This window comes from Camelina sativa, chromosome 5 (genome assembly GCF_030686135.1).
Source record: "Camelina sativa cultivar CO46 ecotype springtype chromosome 5, ASM3068613v1".
NCBI lineage: Eukaryota > Viridiplantae > Streptophyta > Magnoliopsida > Brassicales > Brassicaceae > Camelina > Camelina sativa.
In genome coordinates, this window is record NC_141884.1 from 9,644,149 (window position 1) to 9,663,998 (window position 19,850).

Below are 19,850 nucleotides of genomic sequence, written 5' to 3' on the forward strand. Positions count from 1 at the left end.
TGATTACAACGATGTTTACTTTGTGGCACACACGAATCATTTGACTTATCCTGTTTCAGACAATTGTATTGTTACTTCATAACACTTTGCCCATCATAAAAAAGAAGAAAAAATACATGAAAAAACATGCGTATTCAAAAATCAACAAAGATGAGACAACTCTCACCAAAGACAACCACGCACGTTCGTTTGTTCAACACACACACACACACACACATCACACTCTCTCTCTCTCTCTTTCTAAACTTTGATATTATATGTTAAGTAGATGTATTTCACTGATCCAGAGAGAGAGTGACAGGCTAAAGGGAGTTTAGTAGAAGTGGCCATAAGTAACTAACCTGCGGTTTATGGAAGCCAAATTTGTTTCTTACTTGTTCTCTTTTGCATCCGTTTTAACCGCGTGCTCTTTCTCTTCTTCCTTTATTTCTTCCTCGTCATAGAACTGTTCGTCATCACTACCCATGTCATGGTCGAAGTATTCTTCATAGAACTGATCGTCTGTGTCATCATCCTGACCGTTCTCCAGCCTGTCTACCGACTTTTGTCGCATTATACTGTCTACGATTGCAGTTCCCTGTCAACATTTTACACATTTGTCAACTTTAATCAAAAGTTATACAGAACATAGTATTAACTTATTAATGTATTACGTATGTGTCCAGTTAATAGTGTCTTCAAGATTTTGACTTACCATCTTATGGCAACCTTCTTCAAATATTTCAAGAAATCCAGCGACCCAGCGATCTGCATTTTCAACCCACTCGTTACGCAGCATTTTTACAGTTTGGATCTGGAAAAAAAACCCCGCTTTTAGAAATCAACAAAGGAAGGAGTAAGAACAGGCAATTAAAACATCATAAGAAACTTCTGCAGAATCAGCTTGTTCAGTTAAGATAGATATCGCACATGAACATAGTCATCAAATATCATATTATTAGCTAAAGCATGAGATTATTTTAGAGCAGCAGCTACACGTGATCAGGCTGCTACTACAGGGATGAAATTATTTAACAACTTGATATTGCCAGGCACTGCTACTATACATAAAAAGAAGAAAATCCTTTTAGTATTTTGACAATTCAAACGCGAAAGGATTAACAAGCATCATGCTTTCTGCCTAAGGCTACTTAGCAAACCCAGTATAAAAAAACTTAACGAATTGAACAAGATTCAAGTTTTGAGAATTTGGACTGCAAACGTGACACTGTAGGAGTGGTTTCCACACAGTCACTGAATATTATGATAACCAGCTTATCTAATAGAATGCAATACAGTCAAAACAATGGACATATGATAAGTAATTAAGTAAATGGAAGTTGAGAGACGACATGCCTTTTCTCCCACTCTTTCTTGTTGTTCTTTGACCCTCTCCTGGAGTTTCTTTAGCCTCATATTAACTCTAAGTCTCTTTTCCTGTAGCAAATTGACAACCCCAAAGTTGATTACTCCACAAGAGAAAATTTAACAGAACAACGAAAATGAAGAGGTAAGAAACTGATGTCATGCCTTGACAAAGCTAACTCCAAGATCTTCCCTTGAATATCCTCTATCCAAGTTACGCATGACATACTGGTTGTAGTCTTTCACTATTCTCATTATTATGTCCGAGGTAGATATTCCTTCAGTTCTCATAGTTTCCTTAAACCTCCCAACTTTCTTAACCTGTAACAGATGCTCAGTTAAAACAGAAATATGAAAGTGCCAAAAGCAGGAGTATGATTATTCTCCAGACTCACAAATTCATAAACATCCTTTCCAGCTCCACTGGAATCAGCATACCTGTGTATGATATATATACAAAGAAGGTTACTGTCGTTCTAGAATCATCTGTATAGAAAGAACACCAAGCAGATGCCAGATAGTAATATACAGTAAAACTAAGTTTCCACCATAACTAACAACAAGCAGATAGTAATCAAAATCGAAATTAGCAAAAAAAAGACACATGTTCTTACGGAAGTGCATCGTGGGCGACATAGTCAATATGGTGCTTGTCAAGAAACTCCTGGTTGACCACCCATGGTGCATCTGGGATGACTTCATCCACCCACCTGATTGATAAAACAAACGGAGTCCTCAAAACCCATTTCGATACCACTTCCATGGCTTCTTACTACTAAACACAAACATAGGAGAAGACAATAAATTTTACTTGCAATGCCGAAGTGATTCATATCGCTCTTCAGCAGTCATTACAGTCCTTCCCTTGTACTTATGGGTAGTTTCATCGTTGCAACATCCAACAAGAAGGTAAGTGTTTGGAAACCTGCTCAAGTAAATCCCAAAACCATAGCAACATCATAAAAACACGAAACCATTATTCGTATATTTCTCTCAATTTATGTCAAAATCAAAATTGAAGCACGAGTCCAGAAACATCAGCTATCGCCAAAATTCCAATCATACACTAAAATCATAGGCCACAAGGACTTGGACATAACATATTTTTGCAGTAATTTCAATCAACACACACCAATTTATCTCCGAGACTATCTACTAACGAAGATTCCTCTAACTACACGACTTACGATGAACCCAGACTCAATAGATCGCAGACAAATGACACTGAGACGGCAAAAAAAAAAAAAAAAAGACAAAATCAGGGATGCGAATTTAGGAAAACTACGTCCAAGAGATAAGAAAATACTAACGATTTCTTGGCCTGTTCGAGAGATCGAGCGTGACCAAAATGGAAAAGATCGTAGATCCCATCGGCGTAGACGCGGACAGGACGATCAGTGGGAGGGGAACTCTGGACAGCTGTAGAGGCGACAGCGGTGGAAAGGCCGTCGTCAGTGCGATCGCCGGTAACGTTGCTCATATTCTCCGATGAAATAGCCCGAAACCACCCCGCCTTATAGAAAATAAACGGAATACTAGAAAAAAAGGTGCTCCTCGCTTCCCTCTTCTCCTGCCTTCTTTTTTTTTTCTTTTTTTTTTTTTTGTTTGTTTCGCGAAGAATATCCTCTAGGGAATATGGATTATAATAACTATTTTATTTATTTTGTTTAATTTTATTCTCTCAAAGTAATGTTGTGTTATATATGAATAAAATTATAGTATTAATCTGATATATTTGTAGGGTTTCATGTTAAGTTATTAAGCAGCTTAGTGTTTTTGTTGCAAAGTTGAAAAATTCGTTTAGTTTTCTTCGATATATTAATTCGTTTATGTCTTGACTTTGTTAGATTAGACACAGAAATGTTCAGAAACTGGAAATATCTCTACATTTCTTTAACAAAAAAATTAAGTTTCTAAAGGTTAAAGTTGTTCTTTGTTTTATATAAATGAATGTTTTGTTTAATTAAATTCCTAAAAGTTGGCCCATGATTCATACATTCACCTTCCAATCAGAGTAAATGTTACCTCAAAGCCAATTCCACAGTTTAAGAAGACCTTTTCTATTTCTGTACAAATAAGGATTCCAATTTTCTTAATGATTTGCCGAGGAACTCTTGAGCTTGTATTGTTTAACTGGACATACGGCGATTACTCGGATGGCTTGGACCAGAGCCCTGAAACTGTGAGGACTCCATTGTCTGCCCAAACAGTACAAAACATGCAACCAAGTAAGTAAGCAACCTTATACAAGGGCTCATTACAGAGGAATTGGCAGTCTCGGATCAATCTTGAATCAAACTGTTAAAAAAAGCCAAGAAGGAAGAATTTGGGACTTTCGAAAGAAAACATTTTCGAGGAATTGGGTTCCTTTTAGTTTGTTTTTTCTCTTCTTTTGTGGTGTTGATGTTTTCTCTACTTCTTGTCTGAACCAGTTTTTTAAAAGCATTTCCCTTGAACAGGAGTAAGGATACATACCATGTCGTGCAGAGTTTCTTCAATGTCATAGCAGCCACGAATAGCACTTCCCCTGAAACCTGATTGTCCCTGAAACTAGACAATCCACAGAACGAAATAGATCCTTCTTTCTTAGAACATAACTTGACTCAGAGAGGATCAGAACGGTAAGATATAATATCTCCGGAAAAAAAATACTTGAATAAACTCACAGCTCCTTGGATGCTTGGTTGTGTCTCATATTGACTCACCCGTCCATGAAGTGAATACATGCTTCCCTAAATCACCCAGAATATATGAGTATCAGTCTCGTGCTCCATTTTTAACTTCCAAAAACCTCATCAGACAATGTCAAGCGATTGAATTATGTTCGGGGATAAAAATTCACAGGTATAACCAAAAGCTTGGACGCTAAAAGAGAAATATATAAAGCATCTCACCATGGCTTGTATGGTTGGCGGGTGTCCGTAGTAACCATCTTGGGTGGAAGAAACAGATGAGAACTGCCAGAATAACAAGAACAATGTATAGTTTATAATAAAACCGTACGATAAAATTGTTAAACAACAAAACGAAAACTTACAAAAGTGAACCCACTCCTTGAATTGTTTGTTGAGTTGAATAATAGACCCCAAAATTTGTTGCACGGGAGCCCTGTTCGGTCTCTTCCATATCTGCTTGCGGAATGTAACAATTCTCAAACGTAGAAGCTCTGGAGCTAACTTGTTCCTGCACATGAAAAACCTACACTTAGTTCAAAAAACTCCAAAACATAAGCTTATTAGCATTAGAATGCATGTACTCACTATATATATTTGGATTAAAATAGTTTGGCATGAGTAACATTGGTAAGAAATGGGAGATTTCAGATGCACTAGCATGGTACAAATCAGATTACTTACGGTTTCTTGGGGTAGTTCTTCTGACCTGTTTGTTGCATCCTCTGGCCTACAGTAAACCTTTAAACAGAAGATAATCCATCAGATTTTTCCGCTACCTCTAGCAAACAACAAATAAACCTCATAAGATAAAAATCCATCTAAATCCACCTTTCTTTTCTTCTGAATTTTCTTTTTCTTGGACAATTTTGATGTACTTTCCAACATACCTTCACCTTCTAAGCCAATAGATCCACCCGTCATTAACTTATCTTGCTCTGAAGGAAACTTGGGAGAATCATTAACACAATGCTTCTTGGTTTCCTCCAACAACGTTAAAGCAGTCTTGTAGGCTTCATCTGATAAAGATGCAACTTCTCCCAGCTTAACAAAGCGCCTACAGAGATCATCAAAGCGTGCCATTCGATTATGAATAGCGACACATTTTTCTTTTTTACCCTCTATGTTGTTACATCTCTTTGACCAACGCTTCAATATATATTGAGATGGAATGCAGGAAACATCAGAGTTTTGAAGTACAAGTATAGCGTGTTTGCATAGGAATCCCTGGTACTCAAATAAATGACAAGAGCAGCACACATCCAACAACTCTTTGTTCAGAGCAACAGATAAATTTTGTCGTTCCTCAAAATCTTCGACGCGGAATATTGCTGTTGTCCCATCTTCTCTTTCTTTTCGGAGTTGACAAGAAACAACGCCCGGTACCTGAGCTTGGAACTTCTTAAAAGCAGCGTCAGTGTAGATCAAGGAAAGTTGTTTCTCGAAAGCCAAAGAAGACTTCACTGTAGGCTGTTTGCTCTGAGATTCCAGATCATCTTTTGCTTCCACATCAGATCGATACTGCAGAAACTGCCCGTAGAGTTCAAAGAAGTCCTTGAACGTAGCCTCTGAGTTCATATAATGGTCAAAATGAGCGGCAACACTGGCAGGTCTTTCAGGTCCAGACAGTCCAGCTAAACAAATCCCATGAAAATAAAGTGGAACCCATTTTTTACGATCTCTAAACAACAACTGAAGCCACTCATTTTCGTCAAGTTCAAATTTACTAATTATATTTGACCACCTTCTTTCAAATTGTTCATCTGTCCAAGAGCTGTGTACGCAATTTCTAAAACTTTCCACAAAACCATCATCTTGACTCACAAAAGGATTCAGCATCTCAGGAATCTTACTCAGCACACTCCACAAACAGAAGCAATGACGAGCACTTGGAAAAACTTCAACAACAATGTCACTGAGAAGCTGATCCTGATCTGTTATCATCACTCCAGGAGCATGACCACCGACTGCTTTAAGCCACGTCCGAAATATCCAAGAATACGTTGACTCACTCTCTTCTCCAATCAAAACACATCCAAGCAACACGTATTGACAGTGATGGCTAACCCCAATAAAAGGAGCAAACGGGATTCTGTATCTGCTCCTAACATAAAATGTGTCAAAGAGAACAACATCAGAAAAACTGCAATAGTCATGCTTGGCCTTTGCATCAAGCCAAAAGACATTTCTAACATGATTCTCACTGTTGAAATCAACCGCATAGAAAAAACCAGGCTGCTTATCCTGCATGTCCATAAAATGCTCCAGTAGTAACTTGAAGTCTTCCTTTTCTATAGCCAGTTGAAGACCTTTCTTTGGTTTGGCTAGCGCACCAGCAGGCTTGTTCTTTCCCCTTATGCTAATATATAAATCATCTGGACATATCTCATGGTTATGTTCTTTTACAAAACTATAAATAACCCATTTCTCATCTTCTTTCCTCTTCATATGTAGACCAGCTTTGCAACCCGTCTTTGGACAAGATCGTGGGTTTATAGCTGCGCTTATCTCGCGCTTGGTTCCAAATCTTGAACATGCTATCTTGACATCAATAAACTTTCCCGATCTTTTAGAACGACGGCTAGCTTTTATTGTGATCCCAAATCCCACTGATCGAGCGTACTCTCTGTAGAAATAGTACGCAGCTTCCTTTGACTCAAACTCCATCCCATCTCTGGGCTTACCAACCGTTGTAAACTGGTCTAAACTACGAGCAACGTTCCCACTCGTACTTGCCTCACAAAACTCATCTACATTACCACTTCTTGTTAGAAGATCTATTCCCACTTCTTCAACATCCATGTCATCAAAACTATCAGGATCATCAAAACCTACATTTTCGTCCAGTTTTAATTAAAAAATTTCAAGATCTATCTACATAAACATAGAATGTTTTTTCAAGATACACTCCGGAAATGCAGTGACATTAAACTTACAAATCCGGAAGACACCATGTTCGCTCAAACACTTGTAATATGTAAAGCAGCTTAATATTGAAGTTGAACCGAAACTATAACACAATTAAAACTAAAACGTACTTGCTCCAACTGTATTAGCCAAAAAAAAAAAATTACTAATTTCCACAATAGCAGCATTTTAGAGATTTGCTAGTTTCAGATGTAATATTACGAATTAGCGCATCACATGACATGAACATGGATAATCCAAGAAAGCACAACACAAAAGCTCTATATCGGACCAGAATTAAAAATTTCAACTTCCCAGTTCATCAATCTCGAAGGAAACAGAAACCCAAAAAAAAAAAAAAATCAAACCTTTCGAGCTCAAATCGTATTCGTCGTCTTTGTCTTCTATAGTTCCCCTAATTCCAGCTCTCATGGCAAGAAGGTTCAAAAGAGAGCAGCATCGCTTCGCGAGGAATAATGGAATCTGACTTGATGTCGGATACTGAACAGCGAATTCAAAATGAGAGAATTTTGGAATTTTTTTCTAAAATGTTCGGCTTAATTGTTAATAGCAAATCGACCCTTTTGTTTTTCTATTGATTTGGAAAAAGTCCCACCTTTAAAGAAGAAAAACAAAAGTTCCCAGACGTCGACGTTTAGTATTAAAATTTAAAAATACTGAGGTTGATTTGGCAATAATCTTAAACCGGACCTGGTTTTTTCCTCTTTTTTTTTTTAATTCGTTCAAACCTCTAATATATTTTTAGCATTTAAAAATTTTCGTTTAAAATTCTCTATTGTGACTTTTTCAGTTTTCTTTTCGTAATAACAAGACCTGAAGATGATTGGCTACGTTTCTTTGAACTTTTTTTGACCTGTAGAAACTAGGTTTCCACGATAAATTTGTTTAAAGCGGAAAACAAATTCAATAGAGCTATCTCTCTAGAAAATAGATCTAAACCTTGAAATTAGAAGTAAAGAAGAAGAACTCAAAAGAACTAGGGTTTATTGCAAAGAACGGAAGGAGAACTCAATTATTGTATTAGATTCTGTATGAATTACAATGGAGAAGTCTCCCCTTATTTATACATGTCTCGAGATCACACAATATATTAACTTTCCTTATCAGACGAAGTGAGATATAGAAAACTGCCTTATTGTTTGAGTCGGCTGCGCCGCATCGAAGTGGAGGTTGGTTTCTTCTTCTCCAAGACTTCGTCTCACCCGAATTGACTCTTGATGACCTAATTGATCCCCTAACCGGATTCTCGGTTAAATGTTCAATTAATGTTTCTGGTTTAGCTTGGTATGTCGGGGGTGCTGAATCCCGCACCAACAATTAGTCCCCCCCCAGTTCAATATATTTAAGATTTAATTCGAATATTTTGAACTATGGAAAGGGAATATCCGATCTAATCCATAAAGACTTAATTGATTTTACTCAGATCTCCGAATCATCTCACCGCATATCGTCTGGACGACACGTGTCGTTTCCGTCACATCCGCTAGCTCGGAATTCGAAGAGTCGCGTAGGTCATCATTACTTTTCGTAGGGTTGCTGCCCATTCGACTCTATAAATACGCTTCTGCTCTCGTCATTTCTCATTTTCCGCCAACAGCAACAGGTAACCTGCTCCGATCTCTCTTCCATTTTGTTATTTTTCTTCCACACTCTCTGAACTCAGGAGATGGCGAGCACATCGGAACCTGCCTCTTCACCGGAAACTGAAAGCGAGCAATTAATTTGTCGTACATCCAAACGAAGAACTCTCAATCCTGAACACTCCGCGCAGATCGGGGAGTCAAGTAGACCGGCTTCCGGAGTCCCGCCTCACCTGGTTCGCTGTTCAACGGGAACCTCTTCTTCTCAGGTGAATCCAACCTTGCCATCGTCAGTTCGTCACGAGGCTGAGACCAACGAACTGATTTCGGACGTATTTGCGCTAGAAGAACATCGGTTCGCACCCTTGGGATTTTCAATCGAAGATATCGACCCCTTGTTTGACCATGAAGGACGGATTGGAGGCGAGAAGAGTTCGAGTTCGATCAAAACTGTGAACGGTATGCTAAACTCGTGCGGTTTATTCAATAGCAACGTCACAATTTTAATTCCTCGAGAAGATCAACGCCCCTGGAGCCCCCCGGAAGGGTATGTATGCTTATACGAGGGTTATTTTACCGAGTGTCGCCTCATATTCCCAATCCCGGAGTTGGTTTCAATCTATGCCGAAAGACGGATGATAGCGATCTCGCAGTTCGTACCCGGAGCCATTTGTAACTTCATGGCTGCCCTGACCATAGCAGCCGAAGTCGGAGTCGACCTTAGAGTTCAAGCTTTCGAACAGCTATCAAATTTCAAGCAATCGAAGAGTTCGAATCGCTGGGAAGTGAACATGAGACCGGCTCATAATTTCCTCGGCGGCAAACGAGTGAATAAATTCCCGAAGTATACGAACCAATACTTCTTCGTCCGCGTCGACCAATATTCATTCGCTAACCCGTTGGGTTTTCACCGGAGAGTGTGGAATGAAAATCCTGGTAGATTTATATTTCTAGTATGTTAATTGACTTCGGCACCTCTGACCATTTTTAACTTTTTCGTGTGTCTGCCTCCAGATCGTCCGTTTTGTGCAACGCGTCTAGCTCCGAACTATATCCTTGTCAGAGACGCTCTGCTAACCGGGAACAATCGTCAGTGGGATTCAATCACTCGTATCCGTGTCGAAACAGCAATGGGCAAAGCCAGGACAAATTTTCTAAGTTTTGCCAGTTCGCTAAGACGAACTGGCGGATGCCGCGTCATGGAAGCAAAAGACGTCCAGATTGTTCGCCGGATGCCGCGTCATGAAATCGTTTTCCGTTTATGACTTCTTTTTCTTTTTGTTAATCCTTGTGGGTCGGAGTACCCTTGTAAAACATTGCCGACCTGTTCGGCCCATTTTCTCTTTTGGAACCTATTTGCCGGAATTTTTCCTTTTCGTTAAAAAAGAAAACTGACAATTTCAAGAAATTTGTATTCTTACCATTTTGCATGGAAAGTTCCCAATTTTCCTGAGAGGTTTACCTCCCAAGGCTTGTATAAATCTAACCAGTGCTGCTCGCGGATCGTACATCCAAGAAAGCTTTTCAATCAAACACAATGTCGAGCTCGGTTAGCAGCGTAGAATCCCCGTTGGTTGGCAACGATGTGCCAACGTTCTCGAATGTGGAAGCTATCGAAAGAGGGATGGCGTACTTCCCGAACATCAGAGCTCCCTGGATGTTGATGTTCCGCGTTAAACCGGAGGAAAGACGTGAACTAATCGAATTTCTTCATGAGGTGGAAGATCGTCATGCGGAATATTCCAACCGTCTTGCCGCATCAGAACAAGCACAACGAGATCTGTTACTCAAACTCGAGATCTGTTACGCACCAAGAACTGACTCAAGATCTTCAATACTTTCATATGAAGAGGGGCAGAATCGATCGACGCTTGAGGACTCTGGAATCCGAGATTGTTTTACTCAAAGCGAAAAGGAAAAGGACTACTGATCTGCTTGACGAATCTGAACAAAAAGCCAGAGCGTTGGAGACTCGTTCCGAGGATTGGGAAAAGACCGGATTGCAGCTGCTATGGCCAATGCCGAAACGACTCAAGTCGAGCATTCGTGAGATCGCTGCGAATGGCGCACCGGTTCGGAATTAAGATGTTTTATTTGATTACTTAATAAGACCTACCCGCAATGTAACGGGCGAACTTGAATTTCGCTTGGAATAAAAATTTTATAATAATAATAAGAGATTTTGCTTTGCTGCTCTATTCTATATTTAGTCATTGTTTTGTTATTTGAAAAATGTGTCAGAGGCGAGACGTCTCCCGGCTTACAATAGACAATTTTTATTGATTGATAGTAGCAAACATCGACTCGAGCCTCAAAAGTTAGTGACGAAGTGTTTAACAAAGTGTGTTTAATCGGAGAGCGAGATACTAGGCTCGGCTTACCTCCTTTGCTTTAGCTCGGATGCCGGACTGCGAAAATATCCTCTGGGTTCGGCTAACCGTTCCGTCCAAACTAAAGTTTGGGTGCGAAATAAATACTCTGGGTTCGGCTTACCCCAAAAATAAAAAGCGGGTGCGGAATAAATACTCTGGGTCCGGCTTATCCCTACATAGGAAGGTCAGGGGCGACTCTGGGTTCGGCTTATCCTGAAAATAGTGGGTCTTTATACGAGCTGATCACCTGGCTAGGGTGTCAACGAGGGGTGAACTTTGTATGAGCTAATCGATACTTAGTCCGGTTCGGGCTGAGGTTTACCTATGAGTGTATAGTTCGTACTTTTTTTTTTTTCTTTTTTTTTTTCTTTTTTTTTTTTTTTTTCTTTTTTGGAAATTATGAAAATTTCCTTTTTCTTTTTGGAAATAATGAACGCGCCCCATTAAATGCGTTGCGCGGTCTTTGAGAATTTCTATCGGAAAAACGCGAAAATCACGCTTCATTCTGATTGGTGGGTTTAGCGGCGGTTACTTCCCATAATCCTGTATAAATAGGATTGAGGGTTTGGGAGATCATTCTAACCACTTCTATTATTTTTGAAAACATTGAAAGGAAAAGATGGTGACTACTCGATCAGCGTGGCTAAGACAGGCTCGGGAAAGGATAGCTGCTTCGGCGAGCAGTTCGAGGCGAACTGAAGCTTCGGAGGACTCCTCCGCCCACGAGAGCGCGGAGACGTTCCGAGTTTGCGCTCCTGTCCCGTACGTTGACATGACGGGTGCAGAAGGGAGTCCCGTGTGTCAGGAACTTCGAAGATATCGAGCTCGCCGCTATAGGCTGGGGGCTCACCTTATGGCGAGACGCTGGAGATTGGCCGAGGTCTGTCGGCTTTATCGTTTGGACGGGACCATTCGGGTCCTGAACGAACTAATCTCCAACGGTTTCTACTTGGAGAGGTGGCGTATGACCGGGCTGTTTGCCGCGCGAACGGCGTGCCTATAACTGCTGGAAGGTATGGGGGTGCCCGTCCTCTTGGAGGCCGACTGTCAGCCTCTCGAAGATACTGCGTACCCATTTAACGTGGATATCTGGGCCTACCGAGCTTTCGTAGAAAGGTTAAGGCGGTATGCCACTTTCCTGGAGTCGGCCGGCCCGATTTTTCGCGAGAGGCACTTGGTTGAAGGCCCGTGCGCTTTCTTAGAAGACTTGGCGTCGAGAGGTATCGAAGTTCCAAGGGAAAAACTGGAAGCCCTGAGGGAAAGGCGTCAGTTCTGGCGCGCCGAACTGGACAAAGTAGCGGTGGAGGAACCATCGGCAGACGACCTATCGGGTCCGCGGCCTCCACTTCGTCTGCAGGATCAACCTAGACGCTGAGTGTGGGAGTTCGACCGTTCTGAACTCTGAGTTCGGGCGGTCTTTTTCTTTTCTCATCTAGGACCCCGAGTCGTCGAAGGGACGTTCTCCCTTTGCGTCTCTTTTCTCTTTTTTTCTTTTTATTATTAGTCAAAACGTCCAAAGCATGTAATGGGGATTTGACTTAGTTATTGAAGCTCTTTTTTTTTTTTAACTTGTTTGGATTTATCAAAACCGTGTAAAGGAGATTTAAATGCAAGTGAACTTTGGATATTTTGTTTTGCACACCGGCTTGTCGCCGAGTTGAATAAGAGGAAGTTTTTAAACCGGAAAAAACTTTATTAATATATTAGCTGCATTCGCTTAGTCTTTGAAAGATAAGGAATTGCCTACGTACCCCGAAGTGGGGATCAAGCCTACCGTAGTTTGTATTACAAGTGAAAGATCAATGGAGTTCGGATTCCCGAAAACTCCTAGATAGGGTCGTAACAACGACTTAGCTGTAGTAGCGTTTCAAGTGGGCCGCGTTCCATGAGTTTTTGATGCATTCCCGGGCCATGGTTACGAGTTCGTAAACGCCCGGACGAACTGCTCTAGATACGAGGTATGGACCTTCCCATCGAGCGCCGAGTTTGCCGGCGTTTACTTCCTTGGTGTTCTCGAAGACTTCTCGCAGAACCAGATCACCTTCGTTGAAACACCGTTGACGAACAGTTTTATTGTAGTATCGAGCCGCTGCGTCTTGGTAGTGTTGCATCCGAACTAGAGCTTTGTCGCGCAATTCTTCGGCAAGATCGTTGTGATCGATCAGCATCTCATCGTTAAGTGTCGGGACTCCTGCTTCAGCCGGGGCAAGTGCTTCGAGACCATACGCGAGGGAGAAAGGGGACTGTCCCGTACTCCGCCGCGGGGTTGTGCGGTATGACCATTGCACGCCATCCAGGTGATCTGCCCATGCTCCTTTCCTTCGACCGAGTCTTTTTTGAGCCCATCGACGATCGACTTATTCGTAGCTTCAGCTTGACCATTGCCTTGCGGGTATCGAGGAGTCGAAGTGCTAAGACGGATTTGCCATTTCGTCAGGAAGCGTCTGGTGATCATCGAAGTGAATTGGGTACCGTTGTCGGTGACAATCTCGTATGGGAGTCCGTGGCGACTTATGATGTTCTTCCATATGAAATTGGTCACGTCCAAGGATTGAATCCTTGTGAAAGACTCTGCCTCTACCCACTTGGTGAAGTAATCGGTCAGCACCAGGACGTACTTCTTGGATTTGGATGCCGGCAAAGATCCTATGGCATCCATGGCCCAGCGCATAAATGGATACGGGGCAGTGACGGTGTTCAACAGTTCAGGCGGGACGTGCCGCATGGGTCCATGACGCTGACAAGCCTCGCATTTGGCCGCGAAAGTTTCGCAGCCGGCCATCATGGTAGGCCAATAGTGTCCATCCTTTTTTGATTTTGAGAGCAAGTGCGCGTCCGCGAAAATGGTTGCCACCCTCTCCTTCATGTACTTCCATCATGATACGTTCGGCCTCGTCCCGAGTAACACAGGTGAGGAACACTCCCGAGGCGCTCCGGCGAAACAGTTCCCCGTCCAACAGGATGTACCTGGCACTTCGAGACTTCAGACGTCGAGCTGCCCATCGGTCTGCTGGGACGGTGCCATCGGAGATGTAAAGTTTGATCTCAGTCTGCCAATCTTCGGGAGGCTCGACGACATCCGCCATATCTTCTATTGGCTCGTCGACTTCCATCGGGATTGGATCGTTGTTGATGAGGGCAATCTGGCTGTCCGGATCAATGCTGGGGGCCTCTATGCATTCAATGGGAATGGTACGCCGTAACTCGGGGTCGGAACGGTTTGCCAGAGCTGCGAGAGCGTCGGCTGATGCGTTCTCGTTCCGTGGGACCTTCGTCAGAGAGAAGGACGTGAATTCGCCGGATAACGTGCGGACCAACTGTCGATATGCTCCCATTCGCTTGTTTTTGGCGTCGAACTCTCCGCTGAACTGACTGACTACGAGTTGGGAGTCGCAGAAGACCTGCAAGTGTTTGACTCCAAGTCCCTGGGCTAATCGGAGTCCTGCGAGAACGGCCTCGTACTCGGTTTCATTGTTCGACGCTTTGAAATTAAGCTTTAACGCGTGCTCGAGGATTTCTCCAGTGGGGGATCAGAGTATGAGTCCGACCCCGGATCCTTGGTTTGTTGATGAACCGTCGACGAACATTGTCCATTGCTCCACCGCGGAGGTGGGGTCGTCAAGCTCGGGTGACAGTTCGGTGATGAAGTCAGCTAGAACTTGTGACTTCAGACTTGGGCGAGAACGATATTCGATGTCGTATTCGCTGAGTTCGACCGCCCATTTTGCCATGCGTCCGGATTGGAGGGGGCTATGAAGGACGGTTCAGAGTGGTTGATCGGTAAATACGACGATCGAGTGCGATTGAAAATAGGGTCGCAGTTTCCGTGCTGCGACGATCACTGCAAGGGCCAGTTTCTCCAGCGTGGGGTATCGTGATTCCGCATCGTTTAGTGCTTTGCTTGTGTAGAAAATGGGCTTCTGGTCTCCGCGGTCGTCTCGGACTAGTACCCCGCTAACCGCCGAACTGGAAACCGAAACATAGAGATATAGTGTTTCCCCATCTTCCGGTTTAACCAAAACAGGGTGACAGGTCAGATATTCCTTCAACTGACGAAAGGCGTTCTCGCATTCCTCATCCCAATGGAAATCTTTGTTCCCACGAAGAAATTGGTAAAAGGGGAGGCACTTGTCCATTGAGCGGGCGATGAAGCGGTTTAGAGCAGCGATCCGGCCAGTCAGGCGCTGCACTTCTCGCTTGTGGGTCGGTGACGGGAGTCCTAGTATAGCTTCGATCTGCTTAGGATTTGCCTCTATTCCCCGTTCAGTGACGATGTACCCCAAGAATTCCCCGGAAGTTACTCCGAATGTACACTTCATCGGGTTTAGTTTCATCTGGAATTGATCCAAGATGTTGAAACATTCCGCCAGAGGTTGGACGTGCTGTTCTGCGATCAGGGATTTGACCAGCATGTCATCTATATAGACCTCCATGGTTTTGCCAAGCAGATCAGCGAACATCATCTTTACCAAGCGCTGGTAGGTTGCTCCAGCGTTTTTTAATCCGAACGACATCACTTTGTAGCAGTAGGTCCCTCTATCTGTGATGAATGCCGTTTTTTCGCGGTCCGCTGAACTCATGGCGATCTGGTTGTAGCCTGAGAAAGCATCCATAAACGAAAGCAACTGGTTTCCGGCCGTGGCTTCGACGAGACGGTCTATGTGCGGAAGAAGAAAGCTGTCCTTAGGGCAAGCTTTGTTGAGATCAGTGAAGTCCACACAAACTCTCCACTTGCCGTTTTTCTTTTTGACCACAACCGGGTTAGCCAGCCAATCTGGTCTGATCGGCTTGAACGTGGGGTCGATATTTAGCTTGTGGCACATGACTTTGGGGCTTATCCCGACCATGTCCTTTGTTGACCAGGCGAATGTGGAAGCCCGAGATTGCAGGAAAGCGATCAGCTTAGCCTTTATGCTCTCATCGAGTTCGGCCCCGATGCCGACAGTTCGCGATGAATTAGAGGGGTCAATATTCGCCTGTAGGATCTTGCACTCCGGAGACTTGAGGCGATCCCGCTCCGGCTTTCGGGGACTGGAGAGATGGTCCCCGCTCTGTAATTGCTATGCGGTCTCCGTCTTCCTCTGCTTTTTTTCGATAACAGAGCAGACTCTGGCCACCCTCTGGTCGCCGTAAAGTGTGCAAATTCCTGTAGGAGTTGGGAATTTGAGGCAGAGGTGATAGGTCGACGGTACGGCTTGCATCGCATATATCCATGGTACCCCCAAAATAGCGTTGTAGATTGGTGGTGCATCAACGACTGCGAACTTAGTCTTCCGGGTCATTCCGCCAGCTCGTACTTGTATTTTTACGTCTCCCATCGACATCTTAGCGACCCCATCCTAGCCCGTTAGCATTCGAGTTTCGGGTTTTAGTTGGTCTGGTGTGACACCCATTTTCTCTAGCGTCTGCCAGTAGAGTACATTGACGGTGCTCCCAGTATCGATCAGGACTCGTTCGACGTCGAAGTCGCCCATCGAGACTTCGATAACCAAAGGGTCTGAATGGGGGTGTTGGATCCCTTTGGCGTCATCCGAAGTGAATGATATCGGGTCCTTGCAGAGTGAAGGCTCGCTCGGAGCAGTTTGAAGGGCGCAAACTTGTCGTGCCCTCTTTTTTAGTGCGCGAACAGAGTCTGCGCAGTCCTCTGGTGGACCAAGTATCATGGTTATTCGTCCACGAGGGGGAGAATTGGCCCGCTGCGGGTTTTTTCCCCTCTGTCGTTTGGGAGGGCCAGGCAGTTCGTCTGCTTGGGGCGCCTCCTCCTGGTGATTCACGGGTGCTTGGTTGACCAGCTGTTGGGCTGCGTTGGGTGGTCCATCGTAACCCCGTCCGCCGCCTGCGCCACGGCCTCGGTTAGATCGTCCTCCGCGCCATTCGCCTCGGCGACCTCTACCTCCACGGGCGCTTTTTGGCTGATAAGTAGCTTCGACTTTGCCAGAAAGATACTTTGCGTACAGGTAGTTCTTCAGGTGGACACACTCTTGTGTGGAGTGACCGGGGTACATGTGAAAATCGCTGTAGAGTTCCTTCGGGTCAGATGGCTGCTTGTCCTGATCGTCCACCTCGGAGACTGCGTGGATGACGCCCTTTTTTGATCCTGAGGTTCGTGGTGCTTGCGGGGTTCGTGGTGTTCGACCCGGTTTTTAGCCTTAGCGGGATGCGACGGCTGTTCGTCATTAGTTTTTGCGGCTATTCGGGCTTCTTCCTCCTCGTCGAGCGCGAATCTAGAGGCTCGATGTAGCGCATCGTCGAGATCCTTGGGTTCCCGGATGTTAAGGTCCTTTCGTAACGGTGATCCAGGGATTAAGCCCTTTCTGAAGGCTGCCATTGCTGCATCCTCCGGTACGTTGACCTTTGTCAGCTTCTCCTTGAATCTGTTCAAGAAACTGGCGATGGGTTCTCCCCGTTCCTGGGCCATCTCCCATAGATCTGAACTTGTTACGCCTGGTTCGATGAGGATTCGATAGTTCTTGAGGAAGGCCTTAGATAAGTCGTCGAAGTTGTCGATCGAGTTCGGCTCGAGCCTTGTGAACCATACCAAGACAGCGCCGGAAAGGCTATCCACGAATAGCTGACAGCAACCGGCGTCCCTCTGTTCGTCGGTGAATCGCGCTTTTGACATGGTCGCCATGAAGGATGTCATGAACTGGACCGGATCTTTGTCTCCTTGGTAGATTGGAAGCTTCAGTTTGACGTTCGGTATGGCGGCCCGCGCTATCCGTTGAGTGAAGGGTGACTGCCGAGTTACTTCGACAATCCTATCGATCTCGGGGGCCGTGCTGATAGCTCGATGGAGGAGCGTGTTCATGCCGCTAATCTGCGACCTGATTTCTTCGAGTTCGAAGCAAGGTCCGGAGTTTGCAAGGCGGGTGACCGGGGCGGTCGAGCTCTCGTGTATCCGTAAATTCGGATTTGTCGGTCGAATGCTCGACGTTGTTTGAGGGGGAGGATTCCTCTGCTCGAATTGTCCATCAGAAAAGTTGAGACGACGAGTGAGGCCGCCCAAGGTGAGTGCTGGCGATTGTCCGGCAGAGATTTGTGATGGGGTTGTTTGGGTTACAACGGCGTCAACTCTGCGGTTGGTGTCCGTGATCATCTGGTAGATCTCTTTCGTCATGGTGCCGAACAAGATTCTGAAGTCCTCCATGGAAACGATCTGCGGATTCTGGACCGCTGGTGTGGTATGAACGGGGAGGTTCCCGTTCTGTGTGCCGATTTGCTGCTCCGTTGTGCGAGCATCCGCCTCGTTATGGGTTTGTTCATTAGAAGGCTCCGTGTCGAGGTTGACCAGCTCTTCGGGAGTTTGTCCTGCACCCTGGCTGGTTTCCCCTTCGGATCTGACCTCGACTGGGAGTTCGGTGGAGGTTCCGGCCAGGTTTACCGTTGTGTTCACGCGATGACGGGAGTACACGGCAGTGACAGGCCTAGTCGATGCGCCACCTAGCGTCGCGATGTTATCTTGAGAAGGCGTGATGCCCGTGAGATCGGGCGTGCGGTTTGTTTCGGGGACTTCGTTCACGATGAAAGACATTATTGCAAGGCTTTTTAAGGAGAATTTCCTAGAGAGTAACTTTCTAGAGACGATTTGCGTCCCCACAGGCGGCGCCAATTGTAGAAACTAGATTTCCACAATGAATTTGTTTAAAGCGGGAAACAAATTCAATAGAGCTATCTCTCTAGAAAATAGATCTAAACCTTGAAATTAGAAGTAAAGAAGAAGAACTCAAAAGAACTAGGGTTTATTGCAAAGAACGGAAGGAGAACTCAATTATTGTATTAGATTCTGGATGGATTACAATGGAGAAGTCTCCCCTTATTTATACATGTCTCGAGATCACACAATATATTAACTTTCCTTATCAGACGAAGTGAGATATGGAAAACTGCCTTATTGTTTGAGTCGGCTGCGCCGCATCGAAGTGGAGGTCGGTTTCTTCTTCTCCAAGACTTCGTCTCACCCGAATTGACTCTTGATGACCTAATTGATCCCCTAACCGGATTCCCGGTTAAATGTTCAATTAATGTTTCTGGTTTAGCTCAGTATGTCGGGGGTGCTGAATCCCGCACCAACATGACCCAATGCGAACGTTTCAAAAGCCGCCAATTTGGCTAACTTGACCACTTTTGAATAATAAATACTTCCTCAAGGTTTGAAAGTTCATAGTTTCATACATTAAGATACAATTAACATGCTTCATTTCAAATTGTGAAATGTTGTCTAATACGAAAACACAATTCGGTATGTTAACGGAACTTTGTAATTTAACTAAAACCATACTTTTATTTGGTGCAAAATGGCCTCTGATGTATAAAATGGTGTTTTCTTATGGAATACAGGATGTTTTCTCTTAAGTTTATTAATATCATATTTTTTTGGTTTGATGCAAACTCCAACTAAAACGAGTTTACATTGTCATGTAGCACCAACATATGCAAGTATATATGAGTAAAATCTCCCGTCACTGGTTCACCGGTTAATGCATGACTTGTTACCATTCATTATAAGAATTTACTTTACTCAATAGATTGAACCAAAATTAATCTTTAAAAATGCGATACTAATTGTTTGAATTTTAAAATTATCATTTTCTTGTCATATATATAGTGACGGTTGCAGGCCGGTGACGATTCATTTTCCTTTGCTCAACTTGGTAATGGAAAAAAAAAAAAAAAAGGTGAAAGCGTTTTAGTGAGGGGAGGGGGAAATAAAAGCTGAGGGGTCAAATCTAAAAAGAAAATAAATAATATGGTAGAGGACGGTTTGGCCGGTCGGTGGCTCCATTGGTGTTGTGGGCCTTTCTTACTCGCCTTTTTCTGACTAGCCAGCCGTTCAGCCACCGCCTCTCTTTTTGTTCTTCTTCTGTTCTTTCAAAATGACTAATCAGCCCTTTCGTTCAATATTAATACTACTTTTTTGGTCAACTCCTTACAAAGATTTATGAATCATGTATAAT

At 43.9% G+C, this 19,850-nt stretch overlaps 4 protein-coding genes across 32 annotated transcripts; all 4 read right to left on the reverse strand.

The window, feature by feature from the left end:
• LOC104786367 (choline-phosphate cytidylyltransferase 1) lies at positions 1–3,133 on the reverse strand. The gene is made up of 8 exons (XM_010511758.3): positions 2,655–3,133; positions 2,156–2,269; positions 1,959–2,054; positions 1,740–1,782; positions 1,510–1,665; positions 1,336–1,416; positions 695–793; positions 1–577 (listed from the first exon to the last, which is right to left on the reverse strand). The coding sequence occupies exons 1-8, from the start codon at positions 2,822–2,824 to the stop codon at positions 371–373; spliced, it is 966 nt and encodes a 321-aa protein (XP_010510060.3). The 5' UTR covers positions 2,825–3,133; the 3' UTR covers positions 1–370.
• Positions 3,134–3,276: 143 nt separating this feature from the next.
• Positions 3,277–7,516, reverse strand: LOC104786368 (protein FAR1-RELATED SEQUENCE 2-like). 29 transcript variants are annotated; one of them, XR_015556604.1, is made up of 9 exons: positions 7,292–7,484; positions 6,953–7,063; positions 4,848–6,847; positions 4,701–4,757; positions 4,382–4,527; positions 4,239–4,301; positions 4,011–4,076; positions 3,820–3,894; positions 3,277–3,542 (listed from the first exon to the last, which is right to left on the reverse strand). XR_015556604.1 is itself a non-coding variant. In XM_087449736.1 (9 exons), the coding sequence occupies exons 3-9, from the start codon at positions 6,816–6,818 to the stop codon at positions 3,474–3,476; spliced, it is 2,433 nt and encodes an 810-aa protein (XP_087305862.1). In that variant the 5' UTR covers positions 6,819–6,847; positions 6,953–7,063; positions 7,292–7,455; the 3' UTR covers positions 3,277–3,473. The 29 variants fall into 29 exon arrangements, 8 of the variants coding, with proteins under 8 accessions (XP_087305862.1, XP_087305865.1, XP_087305860.1 ...); XM_087449736.1 differs by having other exon boundaries at positions 4,396–4,527; positions 7,292–7,455; XM_087449739.1 differs by having other exon boundaries at positions 4,050–4,076; positions 7,292–7,455.
• A 6,085-nt stretch (positions 7,517–13,601) lies between these two features.
• LOC147943460 (uncharacterized) lies at positions 13,602–14,627 on the reverse strand. Its single transcript, XM_087512251.1, has 2 exons — positions 14,471–14,627; positions 13,602–14,413 (listed from the first exon to the last, which is right to left on the reverse strand). The coding sequence occupies exons 1-2, from the start codon at positions 14,625–14,627 to the stop codon at positions 13,602–13,604; spliced, it is 969 nt and encodes a 322-aa protein (XP_087368377.1).
• A 1,608-nt stretch (positions 14,628–16,235) lies between these two features.
• LOC147943461 (uncharacterized) lies at positions 16,236–18,427 on the reverse strand. The gene is made up of 2 exons (XM_087512252.1): positions 17,033–18,427; positions 16,236–16,946 (listed from the first exon to the last, which is right to left on the reverse strand). Exons 1-2 carry the CDS (start codon positions 18,425–18,427, stop codon positions 16,236–16,238), a joined length of 2,106 nt encoding a protein of 701 aa, XP_087368378.1.
• Positions 18,428–19,850: the final 1,423 nt, after the last annotated feature.

Bases quoted from the DNA above. Each gene is read 5' to 3' on its own strand.
- LOC104786368 (XM_010511759.2), bottom strand. From the start codon at position 7,355: ATGAGAGCTGGAATTAGGGGAACTATAGAAGACAAAGACGACGAATAC. The intron at 6,848-7,291 runs GTTTGATTTTTT...ACGAAAATGTAG, and splicing joins ATACGATTTGAGCTCGAAAG to GTTTTGATGATCCTGATAGT. The intron at 3,895-4,010 runs GTGAGTTTATTC...TGGATTGTCTAG, and splicing joins AACCAAGCATCCAAGGAGCT to TTTCAGGGACAATCAGGTTT.
- LOC147943460 (XM_087512251.1), bottom strand. From the start codon at position 14,627: ATGGCAAAATGGGCGGTCGAACTCAGCGAATACGACATCGAATATCGT. The intron at 14,414-14,470 runs GTTCATCAACAA...CCCCCACTGGAG, and splicing joins ATGGACAATGTTCGTCGACG to AAATCCTCGAGCACGCGTTA.
- LOC104786367 (XM_010511758.3), bottom strand. From the start codon at position 2,824: ATGAGCAACGTTACCGGCGATCGCACTGACGACGGCCTTTCCACCGCT. The intron at 2,270-2,654 runs GTTAGTATTTTC...TTACTTGAGCAG, and splicing joins CTCGAACAGGCCAAGAAATC to GTTTCCAAACACTTACCTTC. The intron at 1,783-1,958 runs GTAAGAACATGT...TATCATACACAG, and splicing joins GTCGCCCACGATGCACTTCC to GTATGCTGATTCCAGTGGAG.
- LOC147943461 (XM_087512252.1), bottom strand. From the start codon at position 18,427: ATGTCTTTCATCGTGAACGAAGTCCCCGAAACAAACCGCACGCCCGAT. The intron at 16,947-17,032 runs GTCGAACACCAC...GTGGACGATCAG, and splicing joins CCGCTAAGGCTAAAAACCGG to GACAAGCAGCCATCTGACCC.